Source organism: Ammospiza caudacuta, chromosome 6 (genome assembly GCF_027887145.1).
Source record: "Ammospiza caudacuta isolate bAmmCau1 chromosome 6, bAmmCau1.pri, whole genome shotgun sequence".
NCBI lineage: Eukaryota > Metazoa > Chordata > Aves > Passeriformes > Passerellidae > Ammospiza > Ammospiza caudacuta.
Genome location: NC_080598.1, coordinates 31,612,585 through 31,631,297, shown reverse-complemented (window position 1 = coordinate 31,631,297; position 18,713 = coordinate 31,612,585). Strand labels below are relative to the sequence as shown.

At 41.9% G+C, this 18,713-nt stretch overlaps 1 protein-coding gene across 1 annotated transcript in view; it reads left to right on the top strand.

The window, feature by feature from the left end:
* Positions 1-17,690: 17,690 nt before the first annotated feature.
* PCNX1 (pecanex 1) overlaps positions 17,691-18,713 on the top strand; it is an 88,928-nt gene continuing 87,905 nt past the window's right edge. The window contains exon 1 of the mRNA XM_058806185.1: positions 17,691-17,900. Within this exon, the coding sequence (XP_058662168.1) occupies positions 17,748-17,900 (153 nt within the window). The 5' untranslated portion in view covers positions 17,691-17,747. The remainder of the gene's footprint in view (positions 17,901-18,713) is intronic.

Here is an 18,713-nt window from a genome sequence, read left to right as displayed (position 1 = left end):
CTCCATCCCCAAGTCAGGCCTTCGGTTTGGTTTATGTACAGAGTAGTTCCTACTAATTCCTTAACTTTGTGCATTGTGGTTTTGTCTATTTATCCATTCTTGCATTAGCATTATGCTGTAGCACCTTTATAGGGAGCCCCAGGGTTCAGGCTTTTAATAGAATAATGAAATCTAAAGCATAACATGCTCTGAGTTAATTGAAAACTCTTATCATTGTTTGTAAAATATTTGAATTTACTTAAATTTACACTGGGAATACACCTCCTCTCAACTGAACCTTAGTAACAAGTACCACAGAGAACCCTACTGGGAACTACAATTATCCTATTTTCTCTCTTTTTTCCCCAAACTTCAGAGCCTTTATTTATCACAGAAGCTAAACAGGCACAGTCTAGAAAGAGCTGGTCTATTAGTATCCTTCTTGTACAAATAGAGACCAAAACATGTCTAGTTGATGTCAGAACTGACCTTTCACTGTGATGCATACAAGATTTAGGCATGCTTCAGCACAAGTTTTCAATTGAATTTGTCTCAGAACTGAGCCTTAGGTTTTCTTCTCTCTCTCCACTGCCTCTTGTCAGCGAGGGCAGAACTGAGGATGCATCCTCCCCACTATTCCTTTGTTACTTAAGGGTGTGTTTTCACAATTAGTGTAAGCTTATCCAATACTATTCTGTTGCTGAAAGGACTTTCCTGCCCCTTTTCACATGCTTGACCTGCTTTCCTGATTACAACAGTAGTGACTGTGGCTGTGGAGTCATTTCAGCTCATTCATCTAGCTGAAAGCTAAGCTTCTGAGTAAAAGCAGCTAGTTTTCAATCAGCTTTTAAGGTTGATCTGACTTGCATTAGGACTGTACACACAGACATTAAGGCCAGCACAAGGAAGCAGGGCAGGTGAAAGGGACAGCCCCCTAGCTTTTGCAGGAACATGCCATCTTTCAGTTACCTTGTCTTGATCATGAAGACAAGGGGTAACAAATAGCTGTATTCATGGGTTTGGAATTCAAATAATAGATTACTGAGAGGAAATGTGAAAGACTGCTCTTGATACTCCCAGCTAAAGTAATTGCAGTTGCATGCAATAATTTTCTGTCTAATTTTATGCAGATAAAAATTTCAGATGAGAAATTATAATGCTTTACATTAATACAGCACTTTAAATGTTGTAATATAAAAAAATGTGAGACATAAAACAGACGCCTCCTGTCTTTCAGCTGTTTGCCACTTATTTTGATCACTGCTATAAAGCACTGATAGGTTTAAAGTAGAAAGCTATATTACTAATGGTGAAGACTATGACAGGAAAAAATTTGCTACTGTAGAGGCTCAGGTTGCCTGCTGTAGTGACTTGCCAAGACAGAATCCTGCCATCTTGTGGAATGCCTTCATATCAAAGTATGCCACTTTGCTTCTCAAAAGACACCTTTTTCTTTTTTTTTTTTCTTTTCTTATTTCCCACGATGATATGTTTGTTTCTACAGAAGTAGTGTGACTGCTCAGGAAGCTGTTTGTGCCTGGAGTGTCCAAGGAAATACTCTGGAGAGCCATCATAGGATTTTCCCACTCTCACAGACTTCTCTTGGCATCTTTTACCAGCCATGTCAGAGACTGGTTTCTGAATTAAAAGATCTGGCCAGATTGGGTAGGCTGTTCTTAACATCAAGGTAAATAGAACTGTCAGTAAATGTTAAATTCATATTCCAGTAACTGGCAAAAGGTAGATGAAAACAACGCTAAAGACTGTCTGCACACAGCCTTTGAAAGATGACATTTTAGCATTGGCAAGAGACAGACAGATTTTTTAAGTGGTGCATGCCTTTCTGACAAACATATAGCCCAAATGCTACATTGAAAGCTTCTTCTTATGAATTTTCTAGTAAGACTGTATCTGTTCCCATTATTATTCAGCAGATCCGAATAATGGGAATTAGATTCTAGATCTAAAGATCCAGTTCCTAAAGTCTGTGTTTGAATACACATCTGCTTCTTAAAGTTCGGACATGGATTTGCGATAATGTGTTTCAAAAGAAGAATAACCTGCAAAATGCAGATGACACTCGGAATTTAGTTCAAACTGTTTTCAAACTGAGAACTTCGAACCAAAGCTTTTAATTCAGACTCATTTCTTCATCTACATTTTAAAAGTTCCAACAAATTATTAGATGGTAAACAAGAAGGCCCATTTATTCCCAGTCTTTGTTTTAAGAAGCAATAGAGAGTATTCTGCTTATTCAGTATCATTATTAATACAAATTTAGGATTATGATCTTAACTTTTGTCCTGTGTTTTCCAGAGGCTGGTGCAGACTACCACTAGACTTAGCAGCTCTATAACTTACTAAAACTTGGCAGTACACAGTTACAAATCTAACTGGATATCAAAATGTTGGAAGTCTATGCTCCTACTATGTGTTCTGCAAAGGATAAAAACCAGAATGGTATTAAAAAAACAAAATGAAGAGGAATGCATTGTCATATATTGCAAAGGTTCCATATTGCTAGAGTTTCATACCTCCCTGATGCTTCTCGTAGGAGCTCCTCTAAGCACGGACTCATCCCTCTTTTCACAGTAACCAACTGACTCCAGTCTCCCCTCAACCAGCCAACCCACTCTTTTATAACACTCTTCTGATTGCCTACAGCTGTGGCCTGGTAAAGTCAGGCCTGTTCCCAATCTCTAATAATTGCCTCAGCTGCAACTCCTCAAGGGGTAAGATTACTTTCTATACTACCTCTATTTTCTTATATTGTATCCCCTTACAGGAATGTCCAGAAAAAAAGGAAGGACTGTGGGCACCATCCAACTACACTGCAGTACTAGAAACATATTGCAATTCTAACTATAGCTTCAATGACAGCATGTCTCTACCAGCACAGTAAGAAAATATAAAAGATTAAGGAGATGCCCCTTGGCACATCTTATTGCAGCTCACTCCTCTTACATCCTGTGGTAATTTATATTGCATATTAAATTAACACAGCACTCTCATTTGGCTTTTATACATTTAAGAGGAAATACCACAGATCAATTGCTGATAATTTCTGCTCAAACAATGTAAGCTTTACTGACCAACGGATTTTTCTATCATTAAAAATTGCCTCTCTACATGGCTGTAAAGCTAGACTGGGTTTTTTCCCCCACTTTAGAACAGTACTGCTTTTCCAACATCACTTTAGTGTAGGTTTGTTCTGGACTTGATGAGGGGGAGAGGGGTAAGCCACTGGCAACAGAAGCTTTATGAACTGTGCTGTGCTAGCTAGGAGGCAGGCTGCAAATCTGGGTCTTGAGCATCTGAGTCAGTAAAGAGAGAGCTCTACCCTGCTTCATAAAATATATATGCTAATCTCCCAGATGGCTATATGTTCTTTCTCCATAAAACAGATGACCTGGAAAAATAAAAGATAAAAACACCGGAGAGTGGGAATTCTGGGCCAAAATCTGGAAGCTTGCAGTAGATTTTACAGACAGACTTGGATTTTAAATTTAGTTTGGATCTGGTTTCATAACAAAATAGAGCAATGGCTATTATTATAGGTCACAGCATAATTTCTCATGCAACATGAATCATTCATACATCTGCATCCCTCTAAGAAAAATATAATAAAGGAACACTTTCAAGTGAGATTCTGTCTACACTAGAAGATATATGCCTAACAGAAATAATGGTTAACTCGGCTTAGTAATGATTAACATTTGCACACTGTGTATTACCTCAAACCAAGCCACACACATAGCTCTTGTTTGATTAGTCATAGACTGAGTTGCTGCTCCTGTAAGGGAATATCAGAACCATGCTGCCACACTGGCAACATTGTGCCACAGTTTCACAAATGTGTGGAACAAATATTTAACTTATTTGCAGAACTGTGATTAGCGCAATGCAAATGCTCTCACCACAGTTCAAGAGAGACACTACAGAAAACTTTTCAGGTTTCTAAAATCTTTATAGGTGCTGATAGCCTTGATCTTTTTTTTATGTTTCACGTGAAAAATAAAGCAGCAGCAGACGACCCTGACCCTGCATTGTCAAGGCCAGCTTATGGTGCAGCACTCAGTCAGAGCACTGTGTACTGCCTCTAGCACCTCGTCTCCCATTCAAGGCCTCCTGCCCATGCAACGACCAAGTCTCTTTGTGAGGGCAAATGAGATTTTGTTCGGAAATAACAAAACCAAGAAGGAAAACAAGGTATTTTGTTTAGGTTTTAAGTTTGTCAAACAAAACCTTTGGGACAGTTTTCAGATCACCAAAGCCACCCTTGCATAGTCTCAGAAAGACAACACAAAAAATGGAGCATCTGAGTTCAAACCATACAGATGCAAACTTCATTTCCAAACATACAGAAACACAACATTCATTAGATAACAGCATTCATATGCAAATCATAGCCTCATCCCCAAATCATCACTGCTAAATATGCCATTAAAAAGTTATGGACATAGAGTAGATAACCTTTTCATTTGGGGTAGCATAATCCTTTTGTCGATTGAGGCTGATGTCTTCTTCCCCCTAACTTGTATTTACTGAGTTAACTTATTATTCAGAATAATAAACCTCAATCTAAAATAAGACCAACTAGGTCAGTGCAGTAGTAATTATCATAGAATTATATAATGGCTTGGGTTGGAAGAGACTTTAAAGATACTCTTGTTTCAACCCCCTGTCTTGTTCCAACCCTCCTGTCCCAAGGGTAGGGACATCTTTCACTAGACCAAATGACCCAGGGCCCCATCCAACCTGGTGCTGAACACTTCCAGGGATGGAGCAGCCACAGCTTTCCTGAGCAACCTGTTCCAGTGTCTTACCACCCTCACCTTCCTAGGAAATTCCTACCAAAGGACTTAATATCTAATCTAGACATACCCTTTATCAGTTTAAAGCCATTGTCCTATCACTACTTGTCCTTGTCAATTGACCCTCTGCAGCTCTCCTGGAGCACCCTTCATGTACTAGAAGGCTGCAATAAGGTCCACCCCCAGCCTCTTCTCCTCTCCTCTCCTCTCCTCTCCTCTCCTCTCCTCTCCTCTCCTCTCCTCTCCTCTCCTCTCCTCTCCTCTCCTCTCCTCTCCTCTCCTCTCCTCTCCTCTCCTCTCCTCTCCTCTCCTCTCCTCTCCTCTCCTCTCCTCTCCTCTCCTCTCCTCTCCTCTCCTCTCCTCTCCTCTCCTCTCCTCTCCTCTCCTCTCCTCTCCTCTCCTCTCCTCTCCTCTCCTCTCCTCTCCTCTCCTCTCCTCTCCTCTCCTCTCCTCTCCTCTCCTCTCTCTTCTTTTCTCTTTTCTCTTCTCTTTTCTCTTCTCTCCTTCGTTGTTGTAATTGTTTTTTGACGCATTGTCTTAAGTTAACAGGTGACATTTGCCTGCTGTTTCCTTTTATTTACAATCTCAGTTTAAATCCTTAGCATAATTAGTTAGAGGAACCTCTTTTAAACGGTGGATGACTACTGGAAAAATTTCTGTCTTGATTTCCCCTTACAGTGTCTATGCCCGGTGACTAAGCTCAGATATGATACTGTATCCATTCTATATTTCATAAGGCAACTAGAAGGAGATTTCCTCATACTTACATGAAAATAGACCTAAGTCTGTTTTGATCTTTTAGTTAAGTGTGGGCAGAGAGACACATCATGTTTTTATTGTGATGCTATCTCTCAGTACTGGCAGCACCAGATCCACAGACAGCCAGAGACTCTTACAGGGTAGAAGCCATGTCAAGAATTCTGCCTTTACAATCCAGAAATAATTTGTGTTATCTCTTAACATTTTGGTCTTTCTCACCTTGGTGGTCTTAATTAGTGGGCTTGGTCATGTATCAAGGCACTGTACAGTTCACTCTACAGCTGAAGCTTTTGTAGGACAAGGGAAACGTGATTCATGGAGTGAGCCTAGAGAGTTCAGTCCCAGACTACAGACTGGTCAGTGTCATTGAGTCTAATTGGTACCTGAGCAGTTTCCAAAATATAACATAAACATGACTACCTTATGAAGGATACATGCTTTCTTCTTTCTCGTGGTGTCGGTATTTCCCCTTCTAATTAGGCTGCTAAAAGAGCCGGTAAGAGCGTATGAATGACAGAATTTTTGCACGTATCTATTGCTTGACCATAAGTCCTCTTGCTCCGCTGCCGGCAGGACCCAACATTGTGCCCGGTGCGGTGTCGGTGAGGCGCGGGGAGCCCTGCGGGGGGCGCCGGGAGCCCGCGGTGCCGCCGGCAGCGCCTCCGGCCGCTCCGCGCTCAGAAACCGAGCCCTTCTCGGCCGCTCTGGTTTTGGCCCTGCTGGAGCCTTGCGCTGTTTCCTCAGCGCTCGGAGCTCATTGTTTTTGTTCACTTAGATGGACCAATTGTAGTCTACATAGGACGCGTTTGTTTTCCAGTTCCTCAAACCATTATTACCTTTTTCCTGTTCCTCTTGAGAAAATGGACTTTTGACACCCTGCCAGGCTGCATTACTGAATTCCCTTGCCTGTTTCAGGGTGAAATCATGATAAAGGCAGGCGCTTTTACTGAAAGGGAAAAAAAATCGCAGAAAAAAAATGTGGAAGAAAACCTTACTGTGGGAAAAAAGCTTGTGTAATAGTGAAGAAATGCGGTAGTGTGAGTCATCCCGCTCATGAGCACTTCATCTGGTGAAGTTAGCACCATCCAGGAGGGAATTTGCCAGGCCCTGCTTACATCCCACAACCAGTAAGCCTTGCCAGAGGTACAGCACTGAAAATAGAACTGTATCAAGTAATCCCCTAGCATGTATGAGAAACCATATCACAGTCCTCTTCAGTAGAAGCACCAACTCTCCTTACCTTCATTTTATTACAAATAACACCACCAGGCCCATCTAGGTCCACAAGGTAGTCTGGCAGACTTAGCTCCACAGGCTCCCCTAAACACCCATTTTGTCCTTGGAAGACCCCTTTTTATGGTCCATGCTTCATACTACTCTTATTATATTTTTCTCCAGCTTCACCCTCAAACAAGGCCTTTTATGCTCAGAAATGAGTTCAGTTCTCAGAACTGATTTCAGTTATTTTCTGTTCTCCAGTTTATTCCTTTTAACCTTCTGTGGATTTTAGGGCTGCCATTACAAATCCTAAGAGTGATGTAAGAGTGAGAGGAAAGAAAGAAACATGCATTTTGGATGTAACCTTGTTTCCTTTTCTTAAAAACCCTGCAGAAGGTAAGGCAGGTTGACTAACTTTCACTTGACCTTTGAATAGTCTTAATTCAATTGTAACTGTACATGCACATCTAGGACTTCTGTCCTTTCCCTCAGCTCTGCTACTGATGGATTCAGATTCAGATTCACAGGTGTTCAGGTTTGTACACTCAAAGACTGACTAATTCTCAGCTCACTTCTATCCATTCTATTTTACAGAGAGTGTTAGAAAGAAAGATGTGTCACACACACACAATGGCCATTGCTATCTCATTGGTTAGGAAAAGATGAGGTGTTACTTTAAAAGACAAGGTTTCAGTAATCTCTCCTTTTCCTAAGATTACACAAGGCCACACATGCAGAGAAATTCATCCTACTGAATTTCTTTGAAGGTCATTCTAGATAATTGGATTTGATGGATTTTCTGGAGACATCAGTCTTCTTCCTTCTAAATATTTCTAGCCTGGAGCTGATATTCATCCATCACTCCATTAAACACAGTCCCTCATAATTTCTCAGTTGTATTTATGAGCAAATCTGACAATTTAATCACTTGTCTGAAAATTTGTTATATGATGAGGTACACAGAACCAGGAGATGATATTAGATAGTGAGAATAGCATCTGACAGAAGCTCCTACCAGGCCTGCCAGTCACACAGAAGTATTTTTGAGAAAGTATGTGTTGTTTAGATCAGTTCTAAGAAGTAAGGCAGAAGGGAGGCCAGTGAAAAGCTGCACTGCAACAGATAATAAGATAAATTAATAAGTTCTGAACTCTTAAGATTCAGATCCTAGGCACTTTCTGTATTAAAAGAAAAGCAGAGATAGGTACACTTTTCCTGATGTCAGTAGAAGTAATAGTTATGAATAAAAATGCTTTTCAATCTAGAGCTTTCAAAATTACACCTGAAGCTTTGACTTTAAAAAATTCTAAAATGCTTTGCTTGTTTTCCATCATATGTCATTTAAAGATTTACAAGAAAGTATTTAGTTGCATTGCTACAAGCTAACTGTGAAAAAATTCAAAATGTAGTCCAAGAGTCAATTTACTTTAGCTACCTGTACTTAATTCTCTTGTTACCACAGTGAAACTGTTTTTCCTATGATTTATGTAATGCTCAATAGTGAATTAAATCTTTGGAACACTTGTTCTACTGCAAAATATCTTTTTGTGGTTAAAATAGTTTTTGTAACAAAACTTCCTCTTTTTATGTCACAGCACATGCTGAAACAATGGCAAAAAGATAAATTACTGCAAAATTAATTTTAGCTGCTGTAAATCTTGTAATGTACTAGGAATGCTGTAACAGGATCCCTAATTTCTATAACATTCAGAACACTCCACATAACAGCTATAGGCATATGGATTACAGATTTCTGACACAACCTTCATTGACATTTCTGGTTCTGTAAGCAGCACAAAACAGAGTATAAGTCTCTCCAAAAGGGTTGCTTACTCCACCCTTCCTTTGTTTCAAAGCGGTTTCTAATTTTTTTTTTTTTTTTTGCCTTTAGAGTTATTTTTAATGTTAGATCATTTCCATTGTTTATCTCCAGAAAAGTGTTTCCAGACCATTTTGCAGTCACCACTGTTCTGGAAAGGCCTATGAAAAACTGAAGGTTATATGTTTCCCTGGCAGATGTGGTCAGAAATATACAACTATCATCAGCCTCCTACACCTACACCTAATTCCTTTGCTTTCTAATAGTTTTCTCCCTGATCATTTTTCATTGCTTTTATTTGTCTGATCATTTTTCATTGCTTAATCCATCAAACATTTCCCAAAGGATTGAATAGATCTTTCCATGCTGCAGACCAATAAAGAATGCACCAAGACTAGTGCTATTACTATGGGCAGTGTTCTGGAGTGAAGAACACAGCAGCTGCACAAGGCGCCCATACAAGCAGTGTTGGGAAATACAGGCATCTCTGGATGATGAGAATTCCTAAGGATCTGCCATAAGGGATTAACAGGATGTTCCATGATCGGTAAATTCTCTCATTTCTGAGCAAAAGATCAGGAAGAAACTCTCCAAAGTCTTGCACCTTCTCAGAGAGCATCCTGTGGGGTTTTCCACAGAAGGGACGAATGAGCAATGTTTGTAGAAAACCCTTTAGACTGGCTGAGAGCTGGAATTCACCTACCTGCTATTCTCTGACCTGTGAACTTCACCATTTCTGTGCTGGTCATTATCTGCTCATGATACAAGCTATGGAACATTCATGGGATTAATAGGTATAGGGGAAAGAATAGCCTTAGTTTTGTCCCACTGCCTTGTCTCTGAACCAAGAAAAACTCACTTGTCTACCACTGACTCTGCAGAAGCGGTGACAATTTGTGCAGATGTTATGTTCATGTAAAACCTAACTCTGTTTAATGGATCAGGAGATCTATGTCCTGGATTTGCCTATGATTTACATCATGACCCAGAGCAGATTATTTGTAACCGTTTTACCATCTGTACAAAGCAATTAAGGATACCTTCTTTGCAGGTTGCTTTTATCCAGATTTAAAAAATATATCCAACATGCATTAGTATCAGTGCCACTTAGCAGATAACTTTGAATTGCAAAGAGTTAATCTATTTCTAAGTCCACTTTTCTTGGCTGCACAAAGTTCTCTGATCAATCTAGTGCTACTGTGACACTGCTCATGATGAGTATCATCAGGCTGTGCTTGTGTGGCAAAGAATTCTGATGTCAGAACTCATGGACACAAGGATAAATATAAAAAATGAAACCCAATCTGATGTGAGAAGAAGCTGAAGACTATCAGGTCATGCAGCTGAAAGAAGATTTGCATGAAAAATGATGCTGTCTGAGAACCTGTGGTGTATCTACACCTGTGCATGACCACACGGGTCCATAGATGCAGCTACATGTGCTCTTTGTTCTCAGGGATTGCCTTACTGGGTTACAGCACAGCTGGCTGAAGGCAGAGCCTGCAAGGAGGGACAAGTCCAACCTGTGCAGGTGTTTCTCTATAGCTGTGGGTTTCTGTTGTACTAAGAGCTTCCTCCCACATCAGTTTGACATGGAAAGCTGTTTTTGGAGGTCGGCCAAAACCAGTTACCCACTGAATGGCTGTAACAAATATATTCAGCCAGCACAAGAAGGAGAAGAGCTTTGCTGCTGCTGTTTCCTTGATGAATACTTGTGCCATCTCCAACTGGCTGCCAAAGGCCCTTTCTTTAGAGGCCATATGTCCTCTCTAAGAAAGCTCTCATCACACCTCCTTCAGGCTTCCATCATTCTGCTGTACTTATGCTCGATTTCATTTAGTTCATGAAGCAGTGCAACTGTAGGATGATGGCTTTCTTCAGCTTGTGCTCAAAGAAAACATGGCCTAAGAAACAATTGTCTAGGACAGCAAATGTTACTCACTGGTTATCTCATATGGATTTTCTTTCTAAATAGCTCTTTAAAGGGTTGCTGGAAGTTATTTCAGTTCTGCCATAACGCCACAGTGTTTTGGGGCACCCCCCCCATCCCGATTAATAATTTTCACATTCTGAAATCTGTCAACTATACCTCCAGGCACTGTCAATTCAAGCAAATACAAAAAGAGTATTCACAACACCTCAGGGCATGATTTAATCTGTTCTACACTAAGCAGGTCGGACCTGCTCAGAATTTTTCTGGGAGACCTCCAAAGAACAGAAAGAAGAGTACAGGAATGGGCAGATCTTGTGAGGCAGCTGAGATTTTTTGCCAATATAAATTATGCAACATCTCTGGGAATTTAAACCTTGGTTGTTTAAAAAGTAGTACCACTTCTTCCATGATCAACCTGTATTGGCACTGAAGCACTATATGACTAGAGATTCTACCTTCCAAAAGGGATTTAAAACTGAGATTCTGCAGTTCTTTTCTCAAATTCAGGTTGTTAACTATGGCCACATTCCATCTCAAGGCAATGAATTACATACTGTTTCCAATAGTCTTGAATGTCAAAATTATTCTTCACACCTCCTACTAAAGCACACAGTCACTGCCATGTTCCACTTCAGACAAGGCTGTATTCAGTGAGGAGTCTTACACACACTTAGCAAAGGAGTTGAAATCAGACAGAAATATGAAGTTACTTTTCTAATTATTCAAAATGAACTTAAAATCCAAGAAAGTTCCAGGGAAACTGCTAAGACTTGCAGGACATCTCAACTAATTTTCCCAAGCAAATCCTTGTAAGAAATGTAATTACATGAAATTGTGACATATTCACTTCCACACTCTCACCTAGCAGTGCCACTAGTTATTCCACAGATTTCCACAGCTCCCTGTTGACAAGCCAGGTGTCTTAACACTATTCTCCAAATTCTGCCCACATTTCCTCCTCAGAGTTCCCAATTTTTGCCTCTTTTTAGTACCCTGAAATTGATAGGCATTTAACATATGTTGTAATTCTGCCTCTGGCAGTGTACTTTAAACCAGAACTCTTTCCTAGGCAGGGACTGACCAATGCAAAAGGCTGAACTTAGAAAAATGGCTAAGATGAGCCATAACAGAGAGAAAATCCTTCAAAACTGGGAAGATGCTCTTGGGGGCTCATTATCATACTATGGAAGATTTGTACTTCAGACAGAGAGTTTTAACTGCAAAGATTTTAAACTGCAGTTTATCCCAGTGACATCATGAATCATTGTTTGGTAGAAATCTCTTACAGTGAGGCACCACTCTGCTGTACTTTAAAGAATGTGGTATAAATGCTGCTAAAATACTGTCAGCTGAGTGTTTGGATATTCTAATTTTAGCCTTGTTTATTATGTTTCATCTCCATGGCATTTTTAGGCAATTCATGTACCAGCAATGCTAGCAAATTCTTCTTTTTCAGAGAGACCTCACGGTCAGTAGGACATTGATGATACTTCTTGTGGTTTCTGTGTGGACACATTCACACAATTAGGTCCTTCAATGTAAAAGTCCATGATGGCCTTACAATTTTCTTGTAAGAAGCACAGACAGAGCTATTTTTAGGAGGAAAATCTATGTTAAAACTCCACTCTTTCTCCAGCAATGGAACTATTAAGCCATTCTGATTGATTTTTCAACCAAGAAGTTGGTTGAAACAAGAAGTTAGGATAGGGAAACTGTGGCCTACATAGCTGTTAAAAGTGTGGAGCAGAAAGATGCATAAATACAAATTCTAACACTAAATAAAAGGAATGGAATTTAAGATACTATTGTTTGAGTGGCAACTTACAGAAAGCTGATATCAACACATTGGTTAGAATTTGTTTTTAGTAGCTGTCACAGGATTTCTTTGTCTGTGTGGATCTATTTTAAACAGTTTTCCCCTTTCAGCACTCCCTGATAATAAGAAACTTATGTAAGTGCTCTTATTCGGAAAGACTCTTGCTTTGGTCTTCTTAATTTGTCTTGAGAAAACCAAAGGGCTCAGACAGTGTACAGAGAGAGCTTACATCCTCAAAAGGTGCAGCAGGCAGCTGAGATGAACTGCAAGGGCAGGATTAGTGGGACTGCAGACTCCACAGTTCAGCTGTCTGCAGATGAGTAATTAGCATCCTCCACACAGCAGCACCAGTATCTCCTCCTCAGTAGCACTGCGAGGTAATATGAAGAGTTGCATTAGTCATAGTGATAACTTTAAAAAAAAATTGAAAAAACAAAAACCCCAAACCAAACCTAAACCGTTTTTTCCCTTTCTTCTACTGTGATAGTAAGAACAATGTCCTCCCACACTGAGAAGGAAGAGTTTGGCCTTTCCTACACCCTGCTGGGAAGGGTGTAGCCTGAAAGCACAGGTGGATCTGAGAATGTGATTGGTGGTGTGGCTCTCTGCAATAAAGGTGGGTGTGGAGACTAGCCTGATATATAGCTGAGGCTGTTGGATGTGATGTTTGTGGTAAGTCTGCTGGCACAGTATGGAGAGGATGTCTCCTACTATGGGATCTTCCTGCTAGTAAATCCCTTTCTGGTCTGTATTAAAACATTAAAGGATAGGCATATTTTTCATGTTGTTTCTAAAAGTTGCATTCTAGTTGGGAGTCAGGGTAATATATAGGAGCAGGTTTTGTGAAGTAATTTCATAGAATTCCATTAAAGTGCAAATTTCTGGTGTGACTTCTAGAAATGGGGTCTGTGAGAGGATCTGGTTCATGCTTAGAACTTTGTTTAAAACCTGTGCAAATAGTAGTCAGGCTGCCATCAGCTGCTGGTATTGTGGCAACGTGTTGAGTCCTGTAGTTGCTACAAACCACTTTACTGTAATTAAGAGTTAATCTAGAACAACTTCCTGATAGTTTTTATAAGAAAATTCGCCATTTTACAGTGAAGCTAGGTTAGCAAATATTATTGTAGAATGACTTTCTGCTTTCTCTCACCCTTGAAAATAAGTTTGCTTCTTAATTCTCATAAAATATCAGAGAATAAAACGTATCACTGTTCTTTATGGCAGTGTTTCAAATTCAGCTAAAACATTTCCTAACTTTGTTGCAATTATAGGGAATGGTAGGGAAAAAATGTGAAGACATTAAATTACCCAAAAGCTTAATGCTTTAGTAGCAAGTATACATTTTACTACTTTTTCTTCAGAAAAGCAAAAAGTAGGTGCACTTTTCCTCTATCCTAATCAATTATATACAAAATTGACTTCTGTATTTTTCTTGTCATTTTTTTGTTTTGGTTTGCATCTTTTTGAGCCAAAGTTGTTGCTTTGGATACTGTATACAATTCATGTAGAGTAGTCTTTGTCAGCAGGATGCAAAAATTGGGGTTGAAATGCTGATGCCTCGTTACAGGTCCTAAGTCAAGAATCAATATGATGACATGTATAAAAGTTGGTAGTGAGCCACCAAGGCCTCGTTTGTCAATCTTCACCTGAGAATAAATATTTTATCCAGCACAGAGAAAAGTGCTAGCCCTTAGATCTATAAAGAGAGTAAATTGGTGCTTGTCTTGTTTTCTTCTGACTATGTTATTAGCTGTTCACAGATTGGTATCATACAGTGATGATTTACTGTAACAAAAATTTCCAAGTCATAAGCTTTTTTTCTTGGACACTAATAAGTTTTGTCCAATTTAGGCAAAATATTCTTTTAAATTTTCTGTTTCACCTCTTGTCCTAATTATAAGTAATGTTCTCATAAAACTTAGCAATTCTCTTGATAATTAATTTAAAAATGATAACTTTGGGTATCCTGTGAAAGATGTCTGGAGGGAAAGTGTAGAACCTCATTCCCCTGGATGAGAAGATGAGAGATTAATGTACTTCTAATGGTGCAAAGCACGGCATAATATTATTCTTAGAAATAGCAATGTGTTGAAGCATTTTTGTGACAAGTTTCAGTGTTTTATTACTGTTTTGGATAACTTCCTCTTCTTGCAATAGCATGCATTGGTTGGTCTCCAATCACTTGATTTAATGCCTGCTCTCTGTTTATTCTAGAGCAAGCTGTTTTTCCTGTACCCATCCTGAAGAAAAGCCACAAGGCTCAAGTACAGTGGAGACAAGTAGCTCCTTATTCGTTGGCATGCACAGATTGAATCTACTGCTGTTACTTTCTATCTAGATTTTGATTGTTTGTTTCCCCATGAAAACTAATAATTTATTTTTTCTTGCTTTGTTAATAGTGCCTACAACTGGATTTGTTATCAATTCAACCTTTGGGCATGGATGGATTAAAAAATATGATTTCCCCCTCCTTGTGTCCTAATGTTTTTAGTCTGCCTGTATTTAAATAGCTAAACCAATGAAATATCAATTGCCCTCTCAAATATGTGATAATCTCTTCCTATTTTACTGGTTGCAGACCAGATTCTCCCACAATGACGTGCATTTGAACATAGGTTATGCTGTTTTGGATCAGGGTTGAGTCCATAATTTTACTTGCATTTGATGTAAATATATATATATGTATTAATTATATTTTGTTTCCTCTGTTTATTTTTTGCTTTTAACTTCTCCACCCCTGTGCCACTCCCTCCCCCTGCCATGCAATGTCCCCCAAGCCTTTATAACACCATGGCTGGCCCAATGGCCCAACAACTTGTAGTGGGGCTGGGGAAACAGCTGGAAGCTTCCTCAGGATTCTGCCTCTTGCACAGGGGCACTGTTTAATATGAATCATTACTAGGATGCTGATGCTAATCTGTCTAGACTTAATCAAAGGCTCCTAAACAGGAGCATAAAGGTTTCTAAAGCATTTACTGTAGCCTTCAGACATGTTATTAATGAATGTTATCCCTCTTGCCTCCCTTTGTGAAGGTGAACAGCTTTTATGTAACATTGATACAACAGCTGCTGAAAGAACTAACACTTCATAATCCTGATCAACACAGTATCAAAGTATATGTATGGATAACACAATCTAACAAGTACATCTTTTATCAACTGTATTTATAATTTTAGCTTTTAAATGGTATTTTGGCAAATATTGCAGATGAAACAGTTCTATTTTTTTTTCTGAGCGTACTATAACTTGTGAGGCTTGTCATGCTTGGCTTTAATGCAAAAGGATAAAGGGAATCCCCCCCTCTTCATCCATGATAATCCTCTGTAGTTTTTCACTGTTGGTTTTTCCCTTCCCCCATCTTTATTTCCTTTAATATCTCAATCCTGTTTGACAGAGTGAAAAAATGCTCTTTTGTAACAAACTGCTCCCAGATTTGTATTTGAAAATGCACTATCCTAAAAGGTTAATTATTTCATATTGGGGAGAAAGCCATTGTGTTTGAGGCGTTGTGTCCATCCCTTCTCTCTACTTTCTCACTGGGGAAACGGAAAATAGATGAAATACATTTGCTTTGAGTCAGTAACTTCTGTCTTCTGGTTTTCCAAGAATAGCCAAATGCTGCCATTGGCTCACTAACTGTCAGTGGAGACTGAGGAATTAATGCAGCCTCTTGAAAATACCAGCCCAAATGCATGATCACCATGAGTCACAGCTGAGTGCCTGGGTTATTCCACTCCTGCAGTTTTTCTGCAGTAGAGTCACAGAATGGGTCAGGCTGGGAGAGACCCTCATAGTGGGTCATCTGGTCCAACCTCCCTGCTCGATCAGGGACCTCCTAGAGCATGTGGCAGAGGATTGCATCCAGACATATCTTGAATATCACCTATCAGGGAGACTCTGCAACTTCTCTGGACAACATGTTCCAGTGTGTGGTGACCTGTACAGTCAAGAAGTTCTTCCGCATGTTCCACTGGAACTTCCTGTGCATTGCTGCCTGTTGCTTCTTTGTCCTACTGCTTGACACCTCAGAGAGGAGCCTGGCTCTTTTCTCTGACACTCTCCCTTCAGTACCTATGGACAATGATGAAATCCCCTCTCAATCATCTCTTCTGGAGGCTGAACAGGCCCAGTTCCCTCAGTATTTCTTTGAGAGATGGTCCAGTCCCCTCATAATTTTTGGAGCCCATAGCATTTGTAGGAAGAGGACTCTTCTTGTCCCTTCTTGAGAGCAGTCTGAACTCCTTCCCTAATCTGTCCCTTTCTAATTAACATGTGACTTTTGGGATGTGCATGTCTTAGGGGAAAGCTTGAAAAGCCAGCACTTGATGAGAACTGATGATCTATAAAAATAGGTGGATGTCAAAATTTAAATACATGAGAGATTTGGGGTGCACCTGTAGCCTGCTGTGTTGTTTTCTCTCTGTAAAACCTAACATTTCTGTTTTTTCAGGTGTTGCAACCTACAACAAATCCTGTTGTAGGATGGGGACAGACATGCCAGGGGTTTGGTGGCATTATGTATTTGAGAGTAAATGGGGGCTGGGGGCAGCTCAAGAAATGGTGAGGCTATCTTGCTGTAGGTTTGGAGCCTTAAAAGTGTATGCTGGACAAATTTTTTCCTGCTCTGCTGCAAGGAGGAGATGCAGCACTTTGCTGGGAATCAGGCTCCAGGAGAAGGGAAGGAAGGAGCTTTGAAGGGGAAAGGACCTTGGACCAGGCTCCTTAGAGGGTAGCCCAGCTGAAGTGCCTGAGTCAGAGGCAGTGTCATAGCCCAGCTGAAGTGCTTCTGCACTTAGGTACAGGGTGGGCATCAGGAAGAGTTTCTTCACAGAAAGGGCGATTAGACATTGGAATGGGGTGCCCAGAATGGTGGTAAGAGTCACCACGCCTGGAGGCCTTCAAGGAAGGATGGGATGTGATAGTGCCACGGTGTGGTTGATACGGTAGTGTTTGGTCATAGCTTGGACTCGATGATATCGGAGTGTTTTCTAACCCAACTGAAGAAGCCTTTTCCGAGGGTCGTGTCCCCACGTCTCACAGCACTCGCACAAGGCGGGAGCCCCGAGGGCCGCCGGGGGCGGGGCCTACGCGCGGGGCCGAGCCGGGCCGCCAGGGGGCGCTGCGTGGGCCGTGCCGGGCAGCGGGGGCGGGGCTGCGGGCAGGCCGCGCGCAGGCGCAGCGCTGCCCCCCGGCGGCGGCGGCGGCGCGCGTCCCCTGCCGCAAGGGCCGCCGGTCCGTCGGCGGCGCGGGGGCGGGCGGGCGGCCCGGGCCCGGACATAAGATGGCGGCGGCGTTGCTGGGGCGGCGGCGGCGGCGGTTGCGGCTGTCGCGGAGCGCGGGCGGTGCGCGGCTCTGCCCGGGCTCGCAGGGCGGATAGAGCGGGGCCGGCGCGGCGGAGCGGGGCCGCCATGGGCTCCCAGGTGCTGCAGATCCTGCGCCAGGGCGTGTGGGCGGCGCTGAGCGGCGGCTGGTACCAGGACCCGCACCAGGGCGCGGGGGTCAACGCGCTGCACCTCTACCTGTGGCTCTTCCTGCTCGGCTTCCCCTTCACCCTGTACATGGTGAGCGCAGCCCCGGCCTGTGCCGGGGCTCGGCCGGCCCTGGCGGGGCCCGGAGTGGGGGGGAGGGCCGGGAGGGGCCGCCGCGCGCGCGCCCCCTGCCCGCGGCGCGGCCCCGGGAGCGGCCCCGGGCCCCTGCGCTGGGAGCGGGCCCGGCCCCGCCATCGGGGCTGCGGCGGGTCGGGAGCGTCGGCCCCTTCCTGGGAATCTGGGGGTGGGCGCGGCGGGGCTATAGGCGCTGGCACTTTGCCTTCGTCCTTCTGTTTACTTTCGTTCAAAATTGGAAATACCTCTGGCAGCTTCCGCTGCCGATCTCCTGGTAGGTCAGTAAAAAGCAGCTTCTACAGGAACTGTCAGATTTAGCCAGTGTTTCTGGCTGGCAGCAGTGTCAGTTTCTGACTTTTGAGTCTGGTGGGGGCATGTGGTTCCATAACATAAAAGTTTTATTTGGCTGTAATGCGGTGTGTTGGCTGGCAGTGTCTCTGGATTGTGTGCTATCGACAAGAAGTTCGTCTGGCTTTTTTGTTTGTGTCCAGATTTCACTGTGCTTGGTTTGTGAGAATTCCTGTCCTATTTATCTTTGTAACTGACAGTTCAGTCAAAGCTGTTAAAATACTAACCTTTAAACCTAGAAACTTTCCTGACATTTGGACTTGGGAGCACATAGAGGAGAGGTGTGATCAGATACAAGAAAAGGGGGCGGTTTCCTGTTGGCCAGTAGTTTTTTCCCTGTGTAAGCTGTGTTTAACTCATGAAATGCTAATAGTTTACTTTGGGTTTTTCAATAGAACAGTATGATCATATGCGTGTGTTGAT